Source organism: Oncorhynchus clarkii, chromosome 3, assembly GCF_045791955.1.
Source record: "Oncorhynchus clarkii lewisi isolate Uvic-CL-2024 chromosome 3, UVic_Ocla_1.0, whole genome shotgun sequence".
Classification (NCBI taxonomy): domain Eukaryota; kingdom Metazoa; phylum Chordata; class Actinopteri; order Salmoniformes; family Salmonidae; genus Oncorhynchus; species Oncorhynchus clarkii.
Genome location: NC_092149.1, coordinates 47,656,226 through 47,675,234, shown reverse-complemented (window position 1 = coordinate 47,675,234; position 19,009 = coordinate 47,656,226). Strand labels below are relative to the sequence as shown.

General features: G+C 41.5%; 1 protein-coding gene across 1 annotated transcript in view; it reads right to left on the bottom strand.

The window, feature by feature from the left end:
- LOC139396392 (E3 ubiquitin-protein ligase HECW2-like) overlaps window positions 1-19,009 on the bottom strand; it is a 49,171-nt gene that overhangs the window by 19,117 nt on the left and 11,045 nt on the right. The window contains exons 15-24 of the mRNA XM_071143429.1: window positions 16,948-17,082; window positions 16,468-16,564; window positions 16,269-16,365; window positions 16,061-16,144; window positions 15,817-15,902; window positions 15,397-15,517; window positions 15,158-15,271; window positions 14,586-14,738; window positions 14,294-14,392; window positions 13,808-13,937 (exon numbers count right to left, since the gene is read on the bottom strand). Coding sequence (XP_070999530.1) covers window positions 13,808-13,937; window positions 14,294-14,392; window positions 14,586-14,738; window positions 15,158-15,271; window positions 15,397-15,517; window positions 15,817-15,902; window positions 16,061-16,144; window positions 16,269-16,365; window positions 16,468-16,564; window positions 16,948-17,082 — 1,116 coding nt within the window. The remainder of the gene's footprint in view (window positions 1-13,807; window positions 13,938-14,293; window positions 14,393-14,585; window positions 14,739-15,157; window positions 15,272-15,396; window positions 15,518-15,816; window positions 15,903-16,060; window positions 16,145-16,268; window positions 16,366-16,467; window positions 16,565-16,947; window positions 17,083-19,009) is intronic.

Here is a 19,009-nt window from a genome sequence, read left to right as displayed (position 1 = left end):
GCATTGTGTTGTATGATAAAACTGCACATTTTAGAGAAGCCTTTTATTGTCCCCAGCACAAGGTGCACCTGTGTAATTATCATGTGGTTTATTAAATCAGATTTTCTTGGTATGCCACACCTGTCAGGTGGATGGATTATCTTGGCAAACTGAGAAATGCCCACTGACAGGGAAGTAAACAAATGTGTACAGATCATTTTAGCTTTCTGTAGGTATTTTTGGTGGTCTTCCTAAGCCAGGATTCAGACACAGCTAGAACATCCGGGTTGGCAGAGTGTGCTAAAGCAGTGAATAGAACAAACTTAGGGAGGAGGCTTCTAATGTTAACATGCATGAAACCAAGGCTATTACGGTTACAGAAGTCGTCAAAAGAGAGCGCCTGGGGAATAGGAGTGGAGCTAGGCACTGCAGGGCCTGGATTCACCTCTACATCGCCAGATGAACAGAGTAGGAGTAGAATAAGGGTGCGGCTAAAAGTAATAAGAATTGGTCGTTTAGAACGTCTGGAACAGAGAGTAAAAGGAGGTTTCTGGGGGCGATAAAATAGCATCAAGGTATAATGTACAGACAAAGGTAAGGTAGGATGTGAATACAGTGGAGGTAAACCTAGGTATTGAGTGATGAAGAGAGAGATATTGTCTCTAGAAACATCATTGGAACACTCCTGGGATCTTTTCGGAGGATCACAGATCTGAGGTAAATAATACTTTTTTATATAAATATAAATTGGTGAAACAGCTCATGAAACATGGGACCAACATTTTACGTTTATATTAATTGTTCAGTAGACAGTCATGGAACTGGTCACTTTAAATAATGTTTACATACTGTTTTACCCCATTCATGTATTCTAGTCAAAGCCTATCCCATGCTGTCTAGGAGCTCTACGGACAATTCCTTCAACCTCATGGCTTGGTTTTTGCTCTGACAACTGTGGGACCTTGAATAGACAGGTGTGTGCCTTTCCAAATCATGTCCTATAAATTTACCACAGGTGGGCTCTAATCAAGTTGTAAAAACATCTCGTAACCAAATGTGTTAAAGGTCAAGGGGTCTGAATACTTTCCGAAGGCACTGCACACACACACACACACACACACACACACACATACACAGGGTTGTTTTATTTGTACTATTTTGTTCATTGTAGAAAAATAGTAAAGCGATCAAAAGTATGAAATAACATATGGAATCATGTAGTAACCAAAAAAAGGTTAAACAAATCTAAATATATTTTAGATTCTTCAAAGTAGCCATCCTTCGCCTTGACAGCTTTTCACACTTAGTATTCTCTCAACCAGCTTCACCTGTAATGCTTTTCCAACAGTCTTGAAGCAGTTCCCACTTGAAGCAGGTAGCCTAGGGGTTAGAGTGTTGGTCTTCTAACCAAAAGGTTGCAAGATCAAATCCCTGAGCTGACAAGCTAAACATGTAATTCTGCCCCTGAACAAGGCAGTTAACCCACTGTTCCTAGGCTGTCATTGAAAATAAGAATTATTACTTAACTGACTTGCCTAGTTAAATAAAAGGTAAAAAAATACGCTGAGCACTTGTTGGCTGCTTTTCGGTCACTCTGTGGTCCAACTCATCCCAAACCATCTCTTTGCAGCAATTCAACCATGAAGACCTGATTCACACAGTTGATGTTGAGATGTGTCTGTTACTTAAACTTTGTGAAAGTTGTTTGGGCTGCATTTTGAGTCTGGTAACTCTACTGAATGTATCCTCTGCTGCAGAGGTAACTCTGGGTCTTCCATTCCTGTGGCGGTCCTCATGAGAGCCAGTTTCATCATAGTGCATGATGGTTTTTGCGACTGCACTTAAAGAAACTTTGTTATTGAAATGTTACGGATTGACTGATCTTTGTGTCTTAAGGTAATGCTGGACTGTCATTTCTCTTTGCTTATTTGAGCTGTTCTTGCCCTAATATGGACTTGGTATTTTACCAAATAGGCTATCTCCTTGTCACAACACAACTGATTGGCTGAAACGCAATAAGGAAACAAATTCCACAAATTAACTTTTAACAAGGCACAACTGTTAACTGAAATGCATTCCAGGTGACTACCTCATGAAGCTGGTTGAGAGAAAGGGTAGCAACTTTGAAGAAGCTCAAATACACACTACCGTTCTAAAGTTTGAGGTCACTTAGAAATAGTTAAAAGCACATTTTTATCCGTTAAAATAATATCAAATTGATCAGAAAGACAGTGTAGACATTGTTAATGTTGTAAATGACTATTGTAGCTGGAAACAGCTGATTATTAATGGAATATCTACATAGGCATACAGAGGCCCATTATCGGCAACCATCACTCCTGCATTCCAATAGCACGTTGTGTTAGCTAAGTTTTTAAAATGATAAAGGCTAATTGATCATTAGAAAACCCTTTTGCAATTGTTAGCACAGCTGAAAGCTGTTGTGCTGATTAAAGAAGCAAATCAAACTGGCCTTCTTTAGACGAGTTGAGTATCCGGAGCATCAGCATTTTTGGGTTCGATTACAGGCGCAAAATGGCCAGAAATATAGCCCTTTCCTCTGAAACTCATCAGTCTACTATTCTTGTTCTGAGAAATGAAGGCTATTCCATGCGAGAAATTGCCAAAAAACGTCAACAGTGAAAAGGCAACTCCGGGATGCTGGCCTTCTAGGCAACTCCGGGATGCTGGCCTTCTAGGCAGAGTTGCAAAGAAAAAACAAAATCTCAGACTGGCCAATAAAAATAAAATATCAAGATGGACAAAAGAACAGACATTTGACACAGGAAGATTGGAAAAAAGTGTTTGAGGTGTTCGGATCACGAAGAACATTCGTGAGACGCAGAAAAAAATGAAAAGATGCAGAGGAGTGCTTGACGTAATCTGTCAAGCATGGTGGAGGTAATGTTATGGTCTGGGGTTGCTTTGGTGGTGGTAAAGTGGGAGATTTGTACAGGGTAAAAAGGGATCTTGAAGGAAGGCTATCACTCCATACCATACCCGGTGGACAGCACTTAATTGGAGCCAATTTCCTCCTACAACAGGACAATGACACAAAGCACATCTCCAAACTATGCAATAACTATTTTGGGAAGAAGCAGTCGGCTGGTATTCTGTCTATAATGGAGTGGCCAGCACAATCACCGGATTGTGGGAGCAGCTTGACCGTATGGCACGTAAAAAGTACGTACCATACGTAAAAAGTGCCAATCAAGCCAATCCAACTTGTGGGAGGTGCTTCAGGATACATGGGGTGAAATCTCTTCAGATTACCTCAACAAACTGACAACTAAAATGCCAAAGATCTGCAAGGCTGTAATTGCTGCAAATGGAGGATTCTTTGACGAAAGCAAAGTTTGAAAGACAATTATTATTTCAATTAAAAAAATCATTATTTATAGCCTTGTCAACATCTTGACTATATTTGCTACTCATTTTGCAACTAATTTCATGTATGAAAACAAGGACATTTCAAAGTGACCCCAAACTTTTGAACAGTGTATTTTGATTTGTTGAAGACTTTTTGGTCACATGATTCCATATGTGTTATTTCATAGTTTTGAGGTCTTCACTATTATTCTACTATGTAGAAAATAGTAAACATAAAAAAAAAAAACTGGAATTAGTAGGTGTCCAAACTTTTGACTGTCACGCACGCACGCTCCGGACTCAGATGTTGCTCGTCCTAATATTTCTTAATTAAATTATTTTACTTTCATATGTGTGCATTGTTAGATATTAGTGCACTGTTGGAGCCAGAAACGCAATTATTTTGCTACACCCGCAGTAACAAATAAATGCCAAATGTGTATGCGACCAATAAAGAACAGTATGACTAGGGTGGCTGGAGTCTTTTTTAGGGCCTTCCTCTGACACCGCCTGGTACAGAGGTCCTGGATGGCAGGAAGCTTGGCCCAGGTGATGTACTGGGCCGTATGCACTACCCTCTAGTGCCTTGCAGTTGGAGGCCGAGCAGATGCCATACCAGGCAGCAGAGGTGTGGACTCGAGTCACAAATATGACTTGCAACTCAACTTTGACTTGAACACCAATGACTCGTGACTTAACTTGGACTTGAGCCTTTTGACTTGACCTGACTTGATACCCTCCTCAAGCCCAGATATTAAAAATTATGCTATGAAAAAATAGGTGCAGCGCATAAACTCTTCATTTAACAGATTACAATTTGAATTGGAAAGCAGCCAATCAAATTGTGCCAGCTGAGGAAAAAAGTGCGTTTGGCAGTGCAGAGGAAAGTCGGCTGGTAAATTCAGATGGAGCCCTTGGAAAGATGATACCCCAAATTATTATTTTTGGATATAAAGACTACGCTGCATCAACAAAAAACAGATTGCAACTTGCAAAACATGCGGGAAGAAAATTAGACGGAGGTGCAACAATTTCCAACTTTGATCGACATTTGAAGCTGCATAAAGAACGATAATTTGCAAATATAGCCGACAGCTATATCATTTATATCTTTGTTAGTGTAGTATGTAGGCTAACATAACGTTAAATCAATGAGCCTCCACAGTCAGTGCAGGAACGTGAACATTGCACCCAAGATTGAGCTACAAATGGCTATGCAGTTGGTAGCCTAAATCCTGCCGGATGTTACTGCTGTTCCTAAATCCTTTGACATACATTAGTCTAATGTAACCACACACAGGGAATGTGCGTGTGCGTGTTAAGGTGGTGAGATTGTGTACAAGCCTACGGCGCCCAATAGCGATCCTCGATAGTCGATTTCTATGGGGGGGGGAGGGGGGTTTTTCTCATGGCTACCCATGTAGAGTGCCTTGCGAAAGTATTCGGCCCCCTTGAACTTTGCGACCTTTTGCCACATTTCAGGCTTCAAACATAAAGATATAAAACTGTATTTTTTTGTGAAGAATCAACAACAAGTGGGACACAATCATGAAGTGGAACGACATTTATTGGATATTTCAAACTTTTTTAACAAATCAAAAACTGAAAAATTGGGCGTGCAAAATTATTCAGCCCCCTTAAGTTAATACTTTGTAGCGCCACCTTTTGCTGCGATTACAGCTGTAAGTCGCTTGCGGTATGTCTCTATCAGTTTTGCACATCGAGAGACTGACATTTTTTCCCATTCCTCCTTGCAAAACAGCTCGAGCTCAGTGAGGTTGGATGGAGAGCATTTGTGAACAGCAGTTTTCAGTTCTTTCCACAGATTCTCGATTGGATTCAGGCCTGGACTTTGACTTGGCCATTCTAACACCTGGACATGTTTATTTTTGAACCATTCCATTGTAGATTTTGCTTTATGTTTTGGATCATTTTCTTGTTGGAAGACAAATCTCCGTCAAAGTCTCAGGTCTTTTGCAGACTCCATCAGGTTTTCTTCCAGAATGGTCCTGTATTTGGCTCCATCCATCTTCCCATCAATTTTAACCATCTTCCCTGTCCCTGCTCAAGAAAAGCAGGCCCAAACCATGATGCTGCCACCACCATGTTTGACAGTGGGGATGGTGTGTTCAGAGTGATGAGCTGTGTTGCTTTTACGCCAAACATAACGTTATGCATTGTTGCCAAAAAGTTCAATTTTGGTTTCATCTGACCAGAGCACCTTCTTCCACATGTTTGGTGTGTCTCCCAGGTGGCTTGTGGCAAACTTTAAACGACACTTTTTATGGATATCTTTAAGAAATGGCTTTCTTCTTGCCACTCTTCCATAAAGGCCAGATTTGTGCAATATACGACTGATTGTTGTTCTATGGACAGAGTCTCCCACCTCAGCTGTAGATCTCTGCAGTTCATCCAGAGTGATCATGGGCCTCTTGGCTGCATCTCTGATCAGTCTTCTCCTTGTATGAGCTGAAAGTTTAGAGGGACGGCCAGGTCTTGGTAGATTTGCAGTGGTCTGATACTCCTTCCATTTCAATATTATCACTTGCACAGTGCTCCTTGGGATGTTTAAAGCTTGGGAAATCTTTTTGTATCCAAATCCGGCTTTAAACTTCTTCACAACAGTATCTCGGACCTGCCTGGTGTGTTCCTTGTTCTTCATGATGCTCTCTGCGCTTTTAACGGACCTCTGAGACTATCACAGTGCAGGTGCATTTATACGGAGACTTGATTACACACAGGTGGATTGTATTTATCATCATTAGTCATTTAGGTCAACATTGGATCATTCAGAGATCCTCACTGAAATTCTGGAGAGAGTTTGCTGCACTGAAAGTAAAGGGGCTGAATAATTTTGCACGCCCAATTTTTCAGTTTTTGATTTGTTAAAAAAGTTTGAAATATCCAATAAATGTCGTTCCACTTCATGATTGTGTCCCACTTGTTGTTGATTCTTCACAAAATATAAAACTTAAAAAAAAATTCATGTTTGAAGCCTAAAATGTGGCAAAAGGTCGCAAAGTTCAAGGGGGCCGAATACTTTCGCAAGGCACTGTATTTCCATGTAAATACAAAGTTTATTTGGAAAGAATAAATATATATATATTTTTTAAAAGCATTCATGATTTGCATAAATGTAATATACTATTACTCTTGTTAAAAATATGAAATGGTACTACAGTTGGTGAAGAGCACATTATGACTTGTTTAGGACTCGACTTGGGACTTGAGTCTTACTTGTGACTTGTAAAACAATGACTTTGTCCCACCTCTGCCAGGCAGTGATTCAACCCATCAGGATGCGCTCGATGGTGCAGCTGTATAACTTTTTGAGCATCTGAGGACCCATGCCAAATCTTTTCAGTCTCCTGATGGGTTTTGTTGTGCTGTCTCTACGACGGTCTTGGTGTGCTTGGACCATGTCAGTTTGTTGGGGACGTGGACACCAAGGAACTTGAAGCGCTCAACCTGCTCCACTACAGCCCCGTCGATGAGAATGGGGGCATGCTCGGTCCTCCTTTTCCTGTAGTCCACAATTATCTCCTTTGTTTTGATCACATTGAGGGAGAAGTGGTTGTCCTTGCGCCACACGGTCAGGTCTCTGACCTCCCTATTGGCTGTCTCATCGTTGTTGATGATCAGGCCTACCACTTGTGTCATCAGCAAACTTAATGATGGTGTTGGAGTCGTGCCTGGCCGTGCATTCATGAGTGAACAGGGAGTACAGGAGGTGACTGAGCATGCAACTGAGGGGCCCTTTGCTGCAGCAACAGATCAGGCTGAAGCCATCACCAAATCTATTGGGGATGTTTAATCGCTGCAGACATGAGGCCACACTCTGTTGTGGAAAATAAAAAGGCTTAAAAATATTGTTAAAATGCTTGAGCCACGCTACGAAATCCCCTCGCAGACCATGCCAGATCTTTGTGAACAGGAAAATATCAAAATTGAGCACTGAAACTGCACCGTCTGTGTCCATGATCCTACCTCTGAAAACAAGGATTCTACAGTGGTTCCTCCTTTAAAAGTTGGGGCACACCTTGCGTGCTGCCTCAGCTTTCTGTGGCACGTCATTTAATTCTCAGCCTTTTTTTCTGTTACTGCAAGTAATTGCTAGTTTGACCACCAGAGGGCATCTTTGAGAAGCATTTGATTGTTAATGCCAATACGGAATACAGAGAATTTAAAACCTTTTTTGTATAGTATGAGGTTGATTAAGAAATTTGGCTTAATTTGATTAAAATTATGGTGTTTCTATTCAGAGAAAAACAAAACCCTCAGGGTATCTATGGCGCTGTACAACGTGACGCCGGGAGTAGGCTACAGGATCGGAGGATTCTAAATTGTTTGTCTTCATTAGACAACTTCGTTCCAATATTTCTGTAAATCAGTGATATTTATTTCCATAGTAATTCGTTATGGATCCATAACTAAAATCAACTTTGAAAGAGCATTTTAAAAGAATATCATTATTTTATTAAAGAAATGTGTTTATTAGGTTACTGTGCAGTTTACAATAAATACTGTAGTAAACATGGCTAATTCCTTACATAAGGGAGAGTAGGCCATGTCTATACTACAGCATGCGGGGTATGCGGGAGACCGGTGTTATGTCTGGTGTGATGTCTTCACTATTATTCTACAATGTAGAAAATAGTAAAAATAAAGAAAAATCCTGGAATGAGTAAGTGTCCAAACTTTTGACTGGTACTTGCTTAATTAATTTGATTAATATTATGGTGTTTCTATTCCATGAAAAACCCTCTGGGTTTCTGTTCGAATGGAACGGAAAATATGGTGCTGTACAATGTGACGGTAGGCAGTACAGTACTGGGCTATTTAGCTAAAGAATCCCTGTGTCCTGTGGACGGGAGACCGGGTGGAAGGAGTAGGCTGTTCACGTAAATAGGAATTTGATTCCATATGTGTTGTTATTTCATAGTTGTGATGTCTTCACTATTATTCTACAATGTAGGAAATAGTTGTTTTTTTAAATATAGAAAAATCCTGGAATGAGTAGGTGTGTCCAAACTTTTGACTGGTACTTGCTGGAACGGACAATGACGGTCGGCAGTACAGTACTGGGCTATTTTACGAGGAAGGAGTACGCAGTCCATTAGTTCATAACTGACTTGCCTAGTTAAATAAAGGTTACACTATGAGCATACCATTTCTGCACCCTAATTTTCTAATTCTTGTCTAACCAATACCCAAATATTGCGATTAAGTGAAATAAACATAATTTGAATGTCCTTTTTTAAATGTTATTAACGAAAGCATAAAGATAGATGAAGAAATACTGTGCTGCTGTTTTGAGTTATAAATGTAACACTTTAGAGTACTTAAGCATCAAATACATTGCAAATTGAGGGATTTCCACAATAGTAGCCATTATAAAAAGTATATTGTCCTGCTAATAGGAAACATTTGCATGATGGGATCTTTAAATAAATAAGACCTACACCATTTAACAGTATATTTAAAAATATATTTTTTAAATGATGTGACTCTCCGCCAATAATTACATTTAGAGGATTCTCAGCTATTCTCACAGATCCTAAGGGGCTTTTATATCATTCTAAAGTAATTAATAATAGCTTTGATAAAAAGTAACGCTATTTGAGATTTTGTTTTCATTTCACCTAGAGTGAGCGAGAAAAAGGCAATTCTTGAACATGGGGTGAGACATTCTTACTAATTTGTAAATAGTCAGTTATTTAGAATGATTTATTTCCGGAGAAACCTAACTTGATTATTTAGCAGACGTCACTTGGTTATATTCAGTCAACACAGTGGGGAGAACAAGTATTTGATGACCTGCAAAATCGGCAGTGTTTCCTACTTACAAAGCATGTAGAGGTCGGTAATTTTTATCATAGGTACACTTCAACTGTGAGAGACGGAATCTAAAACAAAAAATCCAGAAAATCACATTGTATGATTTTTAAGTAATTAATTTGCAGTTTATTGCATGACATATGTATTTGATCACCCACCAACCAGTAAGAATTCAGGCTCTCACAGACCTGTTAGTTTTTCTTTAAGAAGCCCCCTGTTCTCCACTCATTACCTGTATTAACTGCACCTGTCCACACACTCAAACAGACTCCAACTGCTCCACAATGGCCAAGACCAGAGAGCTGTGTAAGGACATCAGGCATAAAATTGTAGACCTGCACAAGGCTGGGATGGGCTACAGGACAATAGGCAAGAAGCTTGGTGAGAAGGCAACAACTGTTGGCGCAATTATTAGAAAATGGAAGAAGTTCAAGATGACGGTCAATCTTCCTCGGTCTGGGGCTCCATGCAAGATCTCACCTCGTGGGGCATCAATGATCATGAGGAGGGTGAGGGATCAGCCCAGAACTACACGGCAGGACCTGGTCAATGATCTGAAGAGAGCTGGGACCACAGTCTCAAAGAAAACCATTAGTAACACACCATGCCGTCTTGTATTAAAATCCTGCAGCGCACGCAAGGTCCCCCTGCTCAAGCCAGCGCATGTCCAGGCCCGTCTGAAGTTTGCAATGACCATCTGGATAAAAAAGTATATTGTCCTGCTAATAGGAATAATTTGCATGATGGGGACATTCTTTACTATAACCACAATGTCACGTCATTTGTATCTACCTTTCCAATTACTTTTAGACTTTGGGAATTACAAATGTGTGCTCTCTTTTTAGTTTGAACGTGCAGACTTTTTTTCTTTAAATTGTTTTATGTAGGATTCTACATTTGACCAGTTGCAATTGTAAGTAGGCCTAATAAAAATATCCTACTTCTACTAGGCTGTTAAGCCTCATAACTTGCTGAGGTAGGCTAAGTTATTTTATATACAGTGGGGCAAAAAAGTATTTAGTCAGCCACCAATTGTGCAAGTTCTCCAACTTAAAAAGATTAGAGTCCTGCAATTTTCATAATAGGTACACTTCAACTATGACAGACAAAATGAGAAGAAAAAAAATCCAGAAAAATCACATTGTAGGATTAACAAATTTATTTGCAAATTATGGTGGAAAATAAGTATTTTCCACCATAACAAATCATAATACCTTTCCCCCTTTCCATGTTAAAGATTCCAATTGATAGTGTTTTTAGCCACAATCGGCCCCAACCCCAATTAATACATTTGGGCACAGTCGATAGCGTGCTGGTGTCACGTCCTGACCGTAGTTCCTTTTTATGTCTCTATTTTGGTTTGGTCAGGGTGTGAGTTGGGGTGGGCATTCTATGTTTTTGCCTGGTATGGTTCCAAATCAGAGGCAGCTGTCAATCGTTGTCTCTGATTGAGAACCATACTTAGGTAGCCTGTTCCCACCTGGGTTTGTGGGTAGTTGTTTCCTGTTTTTTCACCTTACAGGACTGTTTTGTCGTTCACTCCCTTTTTTTTGTCATTCAGTATTCAGTTTATTGAATTAAATTTACTATGAACACTTACCACGCTGCATGTTGGTCCGATGATTCCTATTCCTCATCAGACGAAGAGGAGAGCCGTTACAGCTGGACTTCGGGCTACAATGTTGAGGGTTCGAAACCTGCTCGCTGTAATGAATGAGTTTGATACACCTGGTATTGGATATGGCTGGGAAAAAAAACTTGCTAAAATAGCGATTTTCGTAAATTAACTTTTTGACTCTACATTAACTAACATATCCCTCTCAATTGTATTTTTTTTGCTTGACTCGTTATGACGTTATAATTACTTAAATTATCTTCCCCGTAATGTTTTGTCAGCCGTCTTTGCTGAAGTCACCAGGGATGGGTGGCCCGTGTGAAATTCGTCATTGGAACCACTCGATGATTGGTCATATCAAAATCTTGGGACCTAAATGCATAATGAGTGCTATAACTATGAATATTAGTTCAGAACCTAACGTACACAGATCGGCTAGCTACACATCCATAGGCATACAATTACTTTTATCCTCCACTACACAATAAGCAAGTAAATAGTTAGCTAGCTATGTTACTTCAGCTGCATTGCAAGGCAAGCTTACACAATTGCACAACCAATTTCCAGTAAATGCTTTAGCTAGCTAGATTCTGCACATCCACTGTTCCACAAGACGACAGCCTGGTTTGTTGGTTCTCAGGAGTCCCTAAAACATTAATTCTCCTAACACTAGCTAGCTGGTTAATGTTAGCTAGTCAGATAACTCGCTTAATAGTGATTTTCATAAATACATTTTAGGACAAAATAAGTACAAACCTTTGTCTCTACATTAACATATTCCTCTCAATTCTATTTTTTTTGCCTGACTCGTTATGGCGTTATAACAACTTACATCTGGTTCCACCATAATGTTTTGTCAGCCATCTTTGTTGAAGAATGCCACAAGGCAAGGGTCAAAATTCATCACTCATTATGATTGGTCATTTAAAAACCTTTGGGATCCAAATGCATAATGAGTGCTCGAACTCTCCCTTGTGGTGGTCTGGAGCAATGAAGCTGTGACACTGGGTACCTCTAAGTCCTGCGGTGCAAGCTCGCAACTTTTAAAAGAAGGAACCACTGTACAATCCATGGTCACAAGTGAGGAAGACTTCACAAGAGATGTCAAGGCAGCCATTAGAGAGGATCGGAACCCCAGAAAGCCCCCTAATGTACAGGACTACCTTCATAGATCTACTGCACTGGATTCAAGGTTCAAGTCCCTGTCTTACCTAGACCCTGCCCTACGCCAGAAGACATACAGTGATCTCACCACTGAGATTGTGGCTACTGAAGAAGTAAAAAAAATAAAGTGTGAATTAGTTAATAAATATATACTAATCTCAGTCTATGCTATTGCTATTAGAATCATCCACTGTTGATTTTGAATAATACTGGCTTTTAAATGTTATTGCCACAATTATAGTTCTATGAAATATGAAAATAAATAATTAATTTAATAGAGCAAGTCATTTTTTCTGCAGGGTCAAGCCACAGAACCGACAGGAGCAGACTCACAAAATAGGCATCTCCACCACAAAATAATTTGGCCATGAAGGAGCTTTTCGGGGAGACCTTTGCGAGCAAGGACAAGGGCAAGATGTTGCAAACACCATCAAAGAGGAGGTGGCATCCTACAAGGCAGCAAGTGGCATTCCAGTGGAGGGTGATCCACTGGCATGGTAGAAAAGCAATGAGTGTAAATACACTCACATTGCCATGATAGCAAGACGCTACCTGGCTGTGCCTGGCACTTCAGTTCCTAGTGAGAGGACATTCTCCACAGCAGGGAACATAGTGACTGCAAAGAGGTCTACCCTCTCCCCAGACATCCTCCTCATTTAAAAATGTTTTATTGTAAGTTATAAGCTCAGGTTTGCTTTGCTTTATCTCAACTTTTTTTTAAATGTTGACACAGGCAATTTTTTCCATTCACTATTGTTCAAAGGAAGAAGGTATCATGCCTCATATTGCACTTTAATTTAACAATTGAGAACAGAATATTTTATTTTAAATTTGTATTTAAACATTAAAAAGTTCCTTGCTTTAAGTGTACTCTAAGTAATAAATGGAAAGCAAAGTTCTATTTTTCTCCCGCTGATCCGAACAATGAACCGATCCGTAAGTCAAAACCGCGATCCGATCCCTGAGTTTTGTGATCCGTTGCACCACTAAAATCTAATGTAACTGAAGTGATTTGGTAAAATGTCAAGGAGTAGAAAAGTAGGTTACTTCCTTCAGAAATTACTTGAGTATGAGTACAACCCACAGAGAGTAACTAGAAAAGTACTAGTTCCTCCAAAAATTCAAAGGGCCAACCATGCCAACTCTGGCATGTGTGTGCCGGGGTCAGCGGCTATAACAGCTAGACCACACAGGCAACCAATCATTTATTCGACCTATTGCTTTCCTTGAAAATAAAATAAAGCAATTAATAAACAATTCATATAATAAAACAATAACTGTTTTACCCCTAATGAAAAATGCATCTACCCCTTACAAATATAAGAATTCCCACGAGACCCACTGTAGCCTACAAACACTGCTTCCAGCTGCCCCCAGAAGCGACTCTAAACATTCTATATTCATTCAAATCCTGCTGCTGAAGGATTATTTTCCTCCTGCGACGAAAGGGGTGACATTAAGATCCGTCATATGTATAATTCTAATTTCGAGGCCCCACATATTGTCATGGAAAGTGTTATTTCCAACAACCAACGAGCAACTCTGGTGGAAATCAAGCTGCACGTTGAGATTGCTGACAGGCCAGTCTCTTTGGCAAATGACAGGAGGGGCAAGGAGTGGAATGTTAGCTAAAATGACTGATAGGTGAATCCTACCTTCCCATTGACATCAATGCATGACTAAGCAAAAATGTGACTTAAGTAGAAGTTAGGATTCAGCCACAAGTACAGCACATTGCAACAAACAGTCAAATATCAAATGCAGGGCAGTGTATTTAGTCTAAAAACCATTGAAGATGCATGCATACAATATATTCATTAAAACAATCATGCATACACACACCTGTCCAAAGACTTCCTCGTTGACGGTAAAGGTGAGGTCCAGCATGTCCTCGATGTCATTGTCTTTCATCCACTGTAAACTCTGGTGAAACTCCTCATCCAGGAACTCCAGGTCACTCAGGTCACACGGGCTGCAGGGGTCAAAGGTCAACAAGGAGAACAAGGGTAAATAGAGGTCAAAGATTGAACTCCTAACTCTACAACTAATAAGTCTTACATTTCAGTCATTTAGAATGTGCTTATCCAGAGTGTATATCAACCACTTAATAAAAGCATGGTAACTGAATAATTAATGCCAAATCCATTTAATCAACTTCTGTCGGTTCACCTTCCACCAGGTCAGTAGTTTTGTATAAAATATTTTACGTTAAAGCATAACTCGCTATTTGACATGGTGGTTGTGTTACCAAAACCTATTAACAATGCGTGTTCATGACAATAGGAGCCCTAGCCAGCTGCTGGCTGGGGGCCTGATTGAGACACTCACATGCGCAGCAGGCCCTTGTAGAACGGGCGGGTAAAGAAGGCATCCAGCAGATACTGGTGGATCAGAGCCAGGCCCAGGATACGCCCACTGAAACGGAACCTGGAACACAGAGCAACATCACTGCTAGGTGTACAGTGCAGTGTGTTTATGATGACAAGTCCGATGTTATGGGTTTTTGTGTCTTTGTTCTTTATTTTACCTACAGTAGGTCTGTCCAGCATGTCTGTCTGTCTTCCTATATCTATCCACCCACTCACCATCCATATCATTGTAATGTAAACTTGTCACTCACCACTCGTGATGGTTGTCCACGAAGGCAGACATGGGGCTGATCTGCACAGTGTAGGTGTCGTTGGCGGAGTACTCAAACAGGCCGTAGTAAGGGTTAAACAGCTCCCTCGACACCAGGAAGAAGAACTCCCTCGAGGGGCCGCTGTAGTCCAGCCTATGAGACACACAACACTTTTGTAAACCATATATTAAGATTATGGAAAATACACAACTTACACAGCGGTGGGCTAGAGTTTAGAGCGTTGGGCCAGCAATGGAACGGTTGCTGGTTCGAATCCCAGAGCCGACAAGGCGATCTGTCAATCTGCCCTTGAGCAAGGCACTTAACCTTAATTGCTCCAGGGTCACCGTCAATAATGTCTGATCCCTGGCCGTGACCCCACTCGCCGAAGGTGTCTCAGGGGGAGTTGGGAAATGCAAAAAAACACATTTCCATTTGACACCAACACACTTGTAAAACACAGGACAAATATAAGCACCCACTTATCCGACCTTGACATAACAACCGATGCATATGAACAAGCATAAAGGAAATGTGTAGCATATATGAAATACCTAAACCCAAACACTCACCCTTCCTCGCCCACAAAGCTGACGTAGAGCTTACTCCTCTGCAGATCTTTGCGGGAGTAGCACATTATCTGATTGAAGGCATCCTCCAATAGGTGATCTCTACGAATGATCAATCTGGAAGGAGAAACACACAGACAGTCACAAACGTGCACACCACACATACACACAGATTAAGCAAAACAGGATTAGCTGTTCTCTCAACCTGTTGAAATACGTTGTCAAACAGCGACAGTACTCACTTGACTTTCCCAGGTCCCTGGCCATAGCCTTTCGTCTCCAGCTTGCGATAGAAGTTTCTCAGTTTGGCCTCAAAGTCACGTTTGTAAGGGGCAGGGGCGCGTGCATTCGCCCGCTGAGTACCTGAGAGGGGGGCAGAAAAGGAAGAGCAGAAGAGGAAGATGAAAAATAGACAAAAAATACATAAGTTCATCAGAAAATCGTGTATCTCATTATTACAACTTTCATTAGAATAGAATTAGTTCATATGAAACACTTCACTTTACTGATTGAGAGTGCTAAAGCAACTTCTACGGCTCAAGGCTTAATCTCACTGTCTTGCCCTGGTTAGGATGGATAGTTTGGATTAGAAGCAAAGCTATGGGAAGAAAAGGCATGAGGAGAGAGTGTGTGCGCACGCGGCTTTGCATGTGTGTTCTCACCGGGGGAGCTCTGAGGGGAGGAGCAGTAGCTGGGGTGCAGTAAGGCATGAGGTGGCACATAGGACATAACCTCCTCTTCAAACAGGCTGAGGGAGAGAGGGGTGCTTAATAACACACACACTTATCACAAGCACACTAACAAACACAATACTCACAAACATACAGTCACACACACATGCAATACCATCTCACACACACAAACACACACTAATCACAAACAGACATTAACCCCCTGAAGACACACCTGAGCAAAATGACTAGATCAGCATCGCTAGAGAGACGAGCAAGCCCAGAAACACCCTCACTGCGAATGAACTGTAACCTTTCCCTGCAGACACACAGGTTAACATTTGTGATACTGCTGTATGGCACAAACAAAATACACATAGAGGGTTAGGATTTAAGGTTAAATATCTGGTTAAAGGGTTCCCATGGTGATTGGGGTGACCTACTTGAGTGAGTGGTTCCTGACGAGCTCTGGCTGCCTCTCCTGCAGGATCTCAATTATGTTGGGTTGCCGTAGAAACGCCACAATCTTGTCATTGTAGGCTGGGGAGAGACCTGTGTCAATATCAACATTCCTGGGTCTGTAACTGCATGTGTGCGTGCGCCGGCGTGTGTGTGTGTGTGTGTATAAGCCAGTGTACTCACCCACAGGCACCAGGTCCTGATTGCGAGTGGACCCACTGAAGGTGCTGGAGGGGCAGGGCACGACAGGTGGGCTGGAGTGTCGCATGTCATCTACCACCTGCAACATAAGGGGACACACATTTTGGTCAATTCCATTAACCTGCATTATTAGTTTTACAATAAGCATTATGATTGATATTGGTCTTGTTAAAGCAGCTTGTGTAAAGTCTTAGTGCTGATCTCTGGCCTGTATTCCAGTGTGTCAGTAGTGCAGTGGGTGAAATAGACTACATTTAGAGCTGTGATGGCAAATTCCGTTGAGGCCGACTGAAAATACCATTCACTTTGGCAGTATTGTCTATTTTGGATGTGTAAGCTAGCATGTTCTTCAAACCAGCTAGCCAGGCAAGCTGCCAAGCCACATGTACTGTAGGGTAGTCCACTAGTTTGCATGCTGTCCGGTCTGACCATGTTTTGAGTCGCCTAAGGCAGTAGTCTCACCTCGCCTGCGCTGTGGCTGCGTTGGCGGTTAAGGTGCTGTCGGTGGGCCAGCAGGCTAGTTGAGTGTGCACTCTGGAGGGGGAGCCGCGGGTCGATGAAGGTTGTGGAGCGACAGTTGTGATCCACAAAGAAGGGCTGTGGAGACACACAGCCAGCCACTTACATTAAGATAGATAGACAAACTACAGTTTATAAAAGGTGTACTGTACATACAGTTCCAGTCAAAAGTTTGGACACACCTACTCATTCAAGGGTTATTTATTTTTACCGTTTGCCTTGATGACAGCTTTGCACACTCTTGGGATTCTCTCAACCAGATTACCCTGGAATGCTTTTCCAACAGTCTTGAAGGAGTTCCCACATATGTAGGGCACTTGTTGGCTGCGTTTCCTTCATTCTGCAATCCAACTGATCCCAAACTATCTCAATTGGGTTGAGGTCGGATGATTGTGGAGGCCAGGTCATCTGATGCAGCACTCCATCACTCTCCTTGGTCAAATAGCCCTTACACAGCCTGGAGGTGTGTTGGTCACTGTCCTGTAGAAAAACAAATGACAGCCCCACTAAGCCTAAACCAGATGGGATGGTGTATCGCTGCAGAATGCTGTGGTAGCCATGCTCGTTAAGGGTGCCTTGAATCTCAAATAAATCAGTGTCACCAGTAAAGCACCCCCACACCTCCATGCTTCGCGGTGGGAACCAAGCATGTGGAAATCATCTGTTCACCTACTCGGCATCTCACAAAGACACGGCAGTGGGAACCAAAAATTTCAAATCTGGACCAAAAGGACAGATTTCCACGAGTCTAATGTCCATTGCTCGTGTTTTTTGAACCAGGCAAGTCTGGTCTTACTGGTGTCCTTTAGTAGTGGTTTCTTTGCAGCAATTCAACCATGAAGGCCTGATTCACGCAGTCTCCTCTGAACAGTTGATGTTGAGATGAACTCTGAAGAATTTATTTGGGCTGCAAATTCTGAGGCTGGCAACTTTAATGAAGTTATCCTCTGCAGCAGAGGTAACTATGGGTCTTCCTTTCCTTTGGCAGTCCTAATGAGAGCCAGTTTCATCATAGAGCTTGATGGTTTTTGCGACTGCACTTGAAGAAAATGTCAAAGGTCTTGAAATGTTCCGGATTGACTGACCTTCATGTCTCAAAGTAATGATGGACTGCTCGACAAAGATGGCACTGATGGAGATGGCAGCATCGCGACTAGCTCTTAGGAAAATGCAGTATTTCGTTTTTTATGTACAATTTTTACATTATTAGCTCAGGAAATGTTGTCATTACATACAGCCGGGAAGAACTATTGGATATTAGAGTGACGACTGGTGAAGAAGACGCAACAGCCTCTTCAACCTCAGGAGGCTAAAGAAATTTGGCTTGTCACCTAAAACCCTCAAACATTTACAGATGCACAATTGAAAGCATCCTGTCGGGCTGTATCACCGCCTGGTACGGCAACTGCAATGCCCACAACCGCAAGGCTCTCCAGAGGGTGGTATGGTCTGCCCAGCGCATTACCGGGGGCAAAATACCCACCCTCCAGGACCCAATGTTACAGGAAGACCAAAAAGATCCTCAAGGACACCCGAGCCACTGCCTGTTCACCCCACTATCATCCAGAAGGTGAGGTCAGTACAGGTGCATAAAAGCTGGGACCGTGAGACTGAAAAACATCTTCCATCTCAAGGCCATCAGACTGTTAAACAGCCATCACTAGCACATTAGAGGCTGTTGCCTATAGGCAAAGACTAGAGATCACTGGCCATTTTAAGGAATAGAACACTAGTCACTTTAATAATGTTTACATATCTGGAATTACTCATCTCATATGTATATACTGTTTTCTATACTATGGTATCTCATTCACTTAATGTTTATATATCTTGCATTACTCATATGTATATATTGTTTTCTATACTATTCTACTGAATATTAGTCTGTTCCGCTCTGACATCGCTCATCCATATGTATATAGCCTTAATTAATTCCTACTTAGATTTGTGTGCATTGGGTATATGTTGTGTAATTTGTTAGATATCACTGCACTGTCGGAGCTAG